The sequence below is a fragment of the Rhopalosiphum padi genome, chromosome 1, assembly GCF_020882245.1.
Source record: "Rhopalosiphum padi isolate XX-2018 chromosome 1, ASM2088224v1, whole genome shotgun sequence".
In the NCBI taxonomy this organism is placed as follows: Eukaryota; Metazoa; Arthropoda; class Insecta; order Hemiptera; family Aphididae; genus Rhopalosiphum; species Rhopalosiphum padi.
In genome coordinates, this window is record NC_083597.1 from 50,087,599 (window position 1) to 50,098,015 (window position 10,417).

At 25.7% G+C, this 10,417-nt stretch overlaps 1 protein-coding gene across 7 annotated transcripts in view; it reads right to left on the minus strand.

Moving 5' to 3' along the window:
• LOC132932031 (aldehyde dehydrogenase, dimeric NADP-preferring) overlaps nt 1-10,111 on the minus strand; it is a 28,091-nt gene extending 17,980 nt beyond the window's left edge. The window contains exons 1-3 of one of the 7 annotated variants that reach the window (XM_060998213.1): nt 9,561-9,707; nt 9,217-9,394; nt 732-794 (exon numbers count right to left, since the gene is read on the minus strand). In XM_060998213.1, the coding sequence (XP_060854196.1) occupies nt 732-794; nt 9,217-9,379 (226 nt within the window). In that variant the 5' untranslated portion in view covers nt 9,380-9,394; nt 9,561-9,707. The other 6 variants (XM_060998210.1, XM_060998211.1, XM_060998209.1 and 3 more) reach the window with 6 other exon arrangements.
• Nucleotides 10,112-10,417: the final 306 nt, after the last annotated feature.

Here is a 10,417-nt window from a genome sequence, read left to right on the forward strand (position 1 = left end):
TATATCCATGCAATTTTAAAATTCTAGAATTCAATAAAAATACACACAGGTTGTTCGTACCAATGTGTTATGAATAAATTTTATAATTTAAATAACTCCTTACATAAAATATAAAGTATATACGAGATTACAAATTATTACAACAATTGTATTTTTTATCTAAAAATAATTAAGAGGATGTCATACCCCGACATCAGAATGTGTTTTCTCTGGTTATCTTCGTATCTCATAGGTTTTTATTGATATTATAGTTTTAAAGTGAGTTAGAACTATGTAAAATATTACAACTTTAAAACGCTCATAACTCCTTTTAAAATTATAATATAAATAATACCCTACGAGATACTCTATATTATATTCTAACATTTAAGTTTGATGATAGATAAGTTTACTCTAGCAACATAAAATGGATTTTGCTAAATACAATAATTTGTCATCTTGTTCGTTAGTAAGACGGAGACCAATAAATGCAGGTATGCTATTTTCCTCTTAATATAAAATGACAGACCAGTATATGTAATAAAAGACGTGTTCTAATAAATTATAATATAGTATTGATAAAATTGTTACTATTAAAAGAAAAACTATGTTGAGATTATGTATGTATAATTGCAGTTTGTTTTATTACCTTATTAAGTTTTTTAAAGTTTTCAGTTTTTCACATTATCATAAAATTATAAAAATACTATACTATAACTTGTTTGTTATTATAAACAATAAAATATACATACCAGGTATAGAATTCGTCGGTGGAGTTATGGGATATTCGTGAGTGAATTTATTAAACACGATACCTAGAAAAGATAATAATATAAAAACACTATAGGTACACGAATGCGTTTGTGTTAATTGTATATTATGGTTTAAATGTACAAGGTATACGTAAGAAATCTGCGGTCGAATTAAACAATTGTATGTGTTTATAGGTATAGTTGATTGAAGTTTTTACTCAAATAATAAACAGGATATAGCAAAATGCAAGGAATGAAAACCGGCTGATCCCACTATTCACTAACAGGTCACTGTTTACCTTGGAGCATGCGCAAATGACTTAGAATCCTATGTTTACGTAAAAATTCAAGGGCAATTTTTACCATTTAACAAAACATAGTGGCTTATAACGACTTAAATATTACACACAAAACATTATAAATAATTATAATCTCACATTATTTTCAATTGAAGGTCAATTATATTTAAAGTTTTAAATTACTATTTTTTGATCATTTATTTTATTTTTAAGTAAAATATACACAATTTTATTATTGATGTAATTGCATACATGAATATCTGACTATTTATAAGGGAAGAATATATATATATTATGTTTGATATTTGAATCATTATTTATTAACATTATCTTTTCAATCTATCATCAATCATAATTCAAAAATTATAATACATAATATTAAAATATGTAAGTAGGTTATAGACGTATAACTTATATGGTAAATTTCAAAAATAAATGTCATCATTAAAATCCGTACACTTTTATAGTTGTATATACATTAATTCCGCACAGTTTTTCCAAAATTAAACTTTTCAATACCACATACACTAATATGTATCAAATATCAATAACCCATACATTTATCGAACAACGCACTATCGTTTAAAACCAGTTAATCATTTAATCAAAATCACAAAATCATTAGCAATGGAATTAATTTAATAGAATATTTTAAAATACTACAAGATGTAAATTTATTTCAATTTAAGTATTATCTACTAATGTAGAACATTATTTATTTTATCTTATTATATATCTTAATATATATACTGAATAATTTGTACGACAGTTGTTTAATAACAATAAATGTTTAATTTTTAGTTGTTAATCAAATGTGTGCGGTATTGTACGTTGTAAAATGTGCGCTTATGAATGGTGAGATTTGGCGGATTTTAAACGACACTCGCGGATTGAATACGGACAGTACTCAGGGAATTCAATATAGGCAATATTCCATCTTATATTACCGGTTAAGCAAATATTATTATATTATGCGTTCTAGACTTCCCCGTATTATACAATGATATGCTTCTACACATACACGTAACATAACTTATTCAACGAACAACTCGAAATCACAAAAATAAAGCATAGATTTTATAATTGCAAATCGTAAATTCATAATCTATAGTATACTACATAAACATAATGACTTCAGTTTTTTATAAAACGAATAAATAATTGTTATGGATACCCGAAAATTACGAAGGCCTATGTATTTCCATTCTATAAAAAGATGCTATCAAACAATGAATGATAATACATGAAATTCAGTGTTAAAAAAAGTAAAAAAAAAAAATGACTATGCTAATTTATTTGATGCCATTGATGCCACACAAAACTCTAGAGCTTTTTTTACTATCTAAAATAAGTGCTTCATGCTTGATTTTAGAGCTATTACATTTTAAATAATTATCATCAAAGCAAAATTATGTAGCAATTAAAAAAAATAACAAACAACGAATATAACATAGACGTAGAAGTGTAGGTTCAATAATAACAACAATAATAAAAAAAAAAAAAACAATAAAAAATTGTAAAAATGACAAATATTTACGAAAACAATGATTTTGTTTTAAATAATTTGACTTAATATAAATGTACAATGAAGACAAATCAGATACATACTATATATAAACCAATGTGTTAGATACTATGCCTATTTAAGATATATCTTATATATACATATGTACATTAATTGGAAAGGTAGTAACTTTAATTCGAAAAATAATGCAGATATTGTATTGCAGTTTTTTCAATGTAATATATAACTAATAGCATACCTTTAACAATGATCTACGATAAAAAAGTCAAAAACCATTTTGTAGTTATTTATTTGTAATATGGAGATAAAAAATATCGGTTGAATATTGAATGTACTATAGAAATATTTATATTTCAAAAAATATTATGGTAAATTTGTATAGTTTTCACACGTTGATAACTAATTTACTAATTTAATAGACTATATACATAAAACATAACTAGACATACGTCGAAATTTCCAAAGTTGATGTATAAAACTTAAGAGTATATAACTCAATCAAAGAAGCTCAAAAAATAAAAATAAATAATAGTGTTACATATATTTAATGATTATTACGATTATTAAACGTCACAACCCGTCATAGTTTGTATAATTAATTTGTTCAGACAATTATTATTTTTATTTTTAAGTTATGTATATATTATTTGGTAAATTACGCATACCTAGCTATTATTTAATGTGGACATTATTAAAAAAAAAAAAATTTTTTTAGTATTAATTTTATACTGTTACCTGATTACTGGTAAAATTTACATGATTTAAATTTTGCCTGTTTTTTTCCAGGCGGAGTTTACATTAAAAAAAAGGTACTTATTGACATGCGCTCGGTACTATAATATAAGGACTAACACTGTCTGCAAAATCTATTGTCACACAGATATTAGATAATAATAAATAATAATTAATAAGTAAGAGAGTAATCGTACTGTAGTCGTACTAAAACAATAAAACATAGTAGATAGTATGTATGACTTAGACATTTTAAAATAATATATGTCAGTAGACTAAAAATTCACTTTTAATAATACAAATTAATAAACTTTTTTTTTAAATTTTTAACATATTTATTAGTAGTCAACCTAAATCACTAAGAACATTTCATGATATGTTTTATTATATTGCTATTAAAGTAATTAATTTTTTTATATTAATATAACATTTCGATTTACGGTAGTTTAATTGAATTTTTTCGAAAAAATTAAATTATTATAGTAATATTATATTTATAAGTTTATAACATATTCAGATATTCAGTATGTATAGTAAAATACATAATAAATGTAAAAGTTTAAGTGATCACGAATAATGTTTTTGAGTAATATAATATAATTTAGAAGTCCTTTCAACGGGAGGACTCAATCACTCTTGTTATTACATTTTTTATTCTCCCTCGTGTACCATCAAATTCACAAATTGAATGTTTAAGTTCGACTTATTTGTAACATATTGTTAAAAAATAATAATAATATAAATTTCATCGTTATTCCTGATTTACCTAAATATGTATTTTCATAAAATTTTAAATTTAATATGGCAATCAAAAATGTGTAATAAATATATATTTATTAAATTTTTTGTTTCAGTAAAAAGGATTGGAGGAATCTTTTATTATATTTTCAAGCCTATAACTATAATTATTGAACATTTAAAATGTTTTTGACTAAAAAATAATTTGTAAATGTTATTAATTTGATGAATTTTGTTAATATTTGAATTTTAAAAACTTATTTCCCCCCCCCCCCCCAAAAAAGTACCAACTAGAAAGAATTAACTACTAGAAACTACTACTAAAGTGTAGTTGAAAATCTAAGCAATTTTAAAACTCTAAAAGGTGATGCTGTCATAAAAAAAACACATACCTATAATAAAATCAATATACATTCATCGCTTCGCTTATTAGGATCTAAAAATATCAAAAATATACAATCATAATTTGTATTTACAAATTCAAATTTTTACAAAGTTCATCTATATCACGTAGTAATACATTTTTAATACCTATAAGGTCTGAAAACTTAATACAAGGTTTCTCATAAGTTTTTTTACTGGAATCAAAAAAAAAAGTTTAGTGTAGGTAGTCTTTAAATTTTTTATGAGCTATTGAAGTTCAAATTTTAACCTTAAATATTTAAACGAAAAAATAACGATTTTAGACGGAATCAGTAGATGGCCACTTCGACAATTCACAAATCATATTTTTTCATCGCGTTCCACTTACATTCAATATAATTTAATAATAAGTTATTGTTAATTATAAATTCTTTGAATAATGATGAAGAGAACTTAAAATTATTCATTACATTTTATATATACATATTATCATATTATTTATTATTATATTATATAATAGATTCATAGAACAAACCATACATTATTTTATTCGTTATATTATATAACTATGTAAGTCACAGCTAATTTAGTCTTTAATTAATCGCAGTATGGGGGGGAGACAAAGCTGGTATGCCCGAATGCGCCCCTGAACCTATTATGGGTTGAATAATATAAAAATAAATATTATTTTATTAATTAAGTAGTTATTTGTAATACTATAGCTGTAATAATAAGTCATAAGTGTAAAAAATTAGTAGGAATATGATATGACCTCTTAAAAGATGAGAATTTGTCTACTATAGTCTATAATTAATGCTTATTATTTCAAATAACTATATATTCTACGTCTCTATAATTCTCAAGGAAATTAAATTATTTGGTTTATTATCCAAGGTAAATAATTTTCTATAAACAATATTATATCTATTGACTATTGTGTATAATTCATATATTTTTTAAATAATATTTTTATTATGTATTATAGCTTAACAATAATATATAAATAATATAATTTTAGATTTGAATTATTAGTATAATAGATAAAAGATACATTTTGGTTCAATTTTTCACAGTAATTAAAATTTTCATATATTTTAAAAATACGTAATTAATACCAACCTTAAGTTTTTTTTTATTAAAAAGGTTCTCTGATGGTGAATATTCTAAAAATAAACTAATTTGTATACTATACCTACCTATTATTAATAAATTTGAATATGAAAAATATTAACTGTGTAATTAATAAGTATTTATATAACCTTACCTAAATTATATATTATTATAAATCATTAAATAATGAGTTGGTTTGATATATTTATAATAAAAATCAACCTTAAAATTAAAAGGAATAACACAAAGAAAAAATTTTTTTATTCAACAACAATAAAAAATAATGTATGTACACAGATTTGGACGTTTGACCTATAAATCTAATACCTCCTGGCTTAAATCATACATATAATTCAATGTTAAATGTTAACGCTCATTGACGTTTTACTAGTAAAAGGTCTATGATGCTACAATTATTTATTCAATAATAGATTGCTAAAATTCAGCGGTTCTCATAAGAGATGTCACCAAAAATTTAAAAGAAAAAGTTAATTTTATCGAATAAAACTAATTATTGCCACATCAAATAATTTTTATAAAATGTCAATATTTCATTTAACTTACAACTTAAAACAAAATATTACTTTACTATTTTTTTGTGCAATATTTATTAAGTTTTTTTTTCAAACACTTTATAAATAACTTTATTAATTAATATCAATTGTATTTAAGATATTTTATTTTAGTATTTTTCCATATTTTTTTTTCGTTATTTAGAATGAATTTTTACAGGTTATAAACTTTATGGACTAATAAGTTAAACATTTATTATACCAATATACAATTTTCCTGTAATTTATTTTGAATCCTTTGTGAGTTTTGACTATAATATAATAATAGGTATTTACTCACCATACATCATTATATACTATATTTTTTCATTTTTTTATTTTGTTATTAGTGTTTAATATAGTAATATACAATCTATATATCTATCACAATTATTGCACAATAAGAAAATAATATGCTCAAGGAATAAATATTACTATTATTATATACGAATTTATTTATAAAATGTACTAAATTAATAATAAACACATAATATTTGCATGGAAATTTGGATGTGAGAAATCGTCCATTTATAACTAACTATTTTCATTTAATAGTGTTTTAAATTTTTAAAACGAGGGAAAGTTACGAAACGCTTAAGAGGACGTAGAACCCGCATGTGTTGTCTCCGTCTTACACATGTGCGACATAGCAAATTTTCGTTCACCATTTTCAATAGTGTGCTGTTAGTTTTGATATTAGAGTGAACTGACCTATTATAAAATTTAAAGGTAAGATAATTATTCAGGGCCCCACGTAGCCTTTTATTGTTATTAGTATTTTTAAGCAAGTTATGATCTTTTTGAAACTAATTTTCTATGTTGCATGTGAGTAAGACGGAGACCACATATGCGGGTACTAAGTCCTCTTAAACGGTTGTGGAAGCGTTGGTAATGATTTTTAGCTTCTTCGTGAACTAGATTGGAAGGAATAGTATTACTTGAGACATAAGCTAAGACATTTAATAGTTTTATGAGCCCTATATTTCGAAACGTTTGAATTTATTTTAAATTTGATTTTTAGCATTTCTATAATTCCGCATAGGCACATAGCTGGATTACCGCATTTCTAAACTGGTTTAATGAAAGATTTATAAATGAGTAGTTTATTGTTAATTGTTGATGTTGGTGTGTTTTTTATTATCATTAATAAATATTTTGAATATTCTATACTCTATACTACAAAATAACTTTAATGCATTAAATTAGATTGCTGTTTTTTTTTTTTATGACATATAAGTGTCGCAAAAATTTAGATAGCTTTTAGCCATTATAATATTAGCATTGAAATGTATAATGAACTATAAAGCAGGTGTCGATATGATAAAAACTTGTTTTTAAAAAGTAGTGTGTTTCACTTTCACAATAAATTATTTATAGTCATATTAAAGAGAAATAATATGTATTATTACTATGAGTTTCATACCTGCAGCAACCTGTAGTGTTTATAATTTATACTTATAACTGCTAGTCGATGAAATCATTTATATAATATTAATATATATTATATTATTATATGACCTGTAGTCTACTGTCTAGTTATACGAGGTGATATAACAAGCCGATTTCTTTTAAGGTAAGACATATAATTCTTCAATTTTGATGGTTTTGTTTTTTTTATAATTAGATCTATAGTTAGTACTTTGGAGTGAGGGGCAGGGGCGTATTTAGAAATGTCTTAAGGGAGGGGGGGCACAAACAAAAAGTTCAAATTTGCGTACATGGGGCATAGAATTGTAAAATTTTTCATATAATAAAAATTAGTATAAAATACGGTAAATGAGGGAGGCACGGGCCCCATGTGCCCCTCCCTTAAATACGCCCCTGGTGAGGGGTCCTTGTAAAATTCAATATTATCAGAAAAACAAAATTACTGAAAAATGTAAATAGGTACTAAGTAAAACTAGTTACCGCTTTGTTTTTTTGTTGTAAATAAAAAATATTAATTGTAGAAACTTGAATCATTACCAAAATTATCATTTTTTATTTAGACTAATTTTTAACTGCTTATATAGGCATTTAAAGATTTTGAGTTTTGTAGTTCAAAATTTATAAAATTATCAATTTGATTGCTATAGTAAAACAATTGAATACAAGGTCCAAGTCGATTTATAGCATTATTAAAATAAATATAGAAACTATGAATATGCATAATTTTTTTGTAGATATTTGATTTACTTGGGGTGTCGTTAGTGAAAAATTTCCTCCACAAACTATTTATGAGCTGTAAAATATATAACCTTGTAATCTACATTTACTTATTGTATTAAAATAATAAGTTGTAAATATATTTTAATATAAAAAAAACAATGTAAACATTTGAACATAATTGGATATTTAACACAAAAAAACTTTGTGTATAGTAAATAATAAACGTTCCTAGTGGCGAATTGTTTTAAATTCCTTAGAACAGTATTTTTTTAATTACAATAAAATAATAAAATAATTTAGTCAAAAGTCGGTGGTGAGTAAAATAAAATATTCCTGTTTTTTTCGTATTATATTATTTTTTAAATTAGGTCCCAAAACACCAATTACAAATTAAATTTGCTACCAAAAACTACCATTGAAGTTGAAGATTAAGGTATTTTTTCTTTTACAAAAATGTGATCTAAGTTCAAACAAAATAATAATATGAAAAATGTTAGCGTATTACAATAATAATAGAAACATAATATAATATAATGCAATATATTATTGTCCGTTATAAACAGCGCGTTGGATTACCAGGGAAATATTTCCACGATTGTTAAGAAATTAAAAGGTTTGTGTGTGATGATAATTTTGAGTGGAATCTAGAGTAGTGTTTGGAGACTTGTTGTCGTAGTGTTTCGATTTTTAAGTCGGTTGGAGCATGTCGTTGGATATGTATCAGGGAACAGAAGTGACAAGACAAAGGACTATATTGACTGAAACCTTAGATTATCTAAGACTGAAAGGCATATATAGTACGGATTTGTGAAGGTTTGGCACAACCCCAAATCTGAATAGCATAAGCCTGCATGGGTCTTAAACTCAGGAATTATTTGGAATATCCGATTTAAAAATGTTTTTGTGCTTTTTCTACGTTTTTATAACTATAGTGCATATTACATAATTGCATTTTTAAGGACATAATTTAATACTCTAAACCCTCTGCCCTCTGATAATAATAAAGGCGAAGTACTTACTGTGAGGTTCAAGGTTACTATCGGAAATCACGACCTCGGTCAGACTATCATCTTCCGAACCGCAAACACCGTTCGCAAATTCCACGTGCAGCGGCTGCAATTCGTCTTCGGCCGCGGTAACTTGCAACAGCACCGGAATCGTCGTCTTTGTTACATCAGACATTTATAACAAAGGTCTCTTTACAGTGTTAAAAAAAATAAATAATAAAAATGAAAAGCAATCAAATGCACGACGGTTTAATAGTATCGAGATTATAAATATATATTACATATTATATATTATTTTTATTATTTTAACTATATTATACAACAATATAGGTAATATTTTATTAATTTTTACATACACATACGCTCGAGATTCGGCCGTGGCGAAGTATAAAAAATCTAATGTCTTACACATAAAAACAGATAACTGAGACGAAAGTAAAAGAAACACACTGCCAAATGGCCGAAGAGCCCGAAGAGGAGTAAAATAACAGTTAAGATAAATAAATAAATACGCACCACTCGGTCAGTGTCGTGGCGCAGTATAGACCGGTTCGGCGGTATCGCGAAAATCCAACAGAACGGGCGCTGTATTCAAGATTAATAAGATATAGGTCTTACTTTCAAGTTAGAATACGTTATTTTTATTATTATTAAAATTGTTTGGACGGTTCGGTTGTAGAAAATTTGTGGCCTTGCTAGTTATAATATGGGCACCTAACTTAAAATTAGCCGTTGGTTAGCGTGCGTGCCTCAATGTAACGTTGTTATTATAATAGGTATGTACAAATTGATAGGCGAGTCCTACCTCTACGAGTCGGCTGCAACCATACACATTAAATTATTGATAGCGAATGAAAACGGCGTTGTCGTCGTTGGTGCTCAACGCGAATGCCGAATACAACTCGTAGCTAAAATACATAGTAGGTAAGGTTTATGTTAAAATATAATGGATATAGCGCGATCTACGATTCTAGGCACGGACGAAAACATTACAAGGACGAGGGAATCATTAAAAAAAGTGGCGATATAATATAAAATTACGGTCTAATGTCTAAATATATAAATAATGATCCAGCATGTCGTTCTCAAATCATATATATTGTGTTTAACTGTTTAAGTATACAACCGTGAGTCGTATAGGTAAATAGTATGACGTAAGTAGGTACTCATTATATGCATATGCGCCCTTCCAGATCTACACCTTCCCCACCAC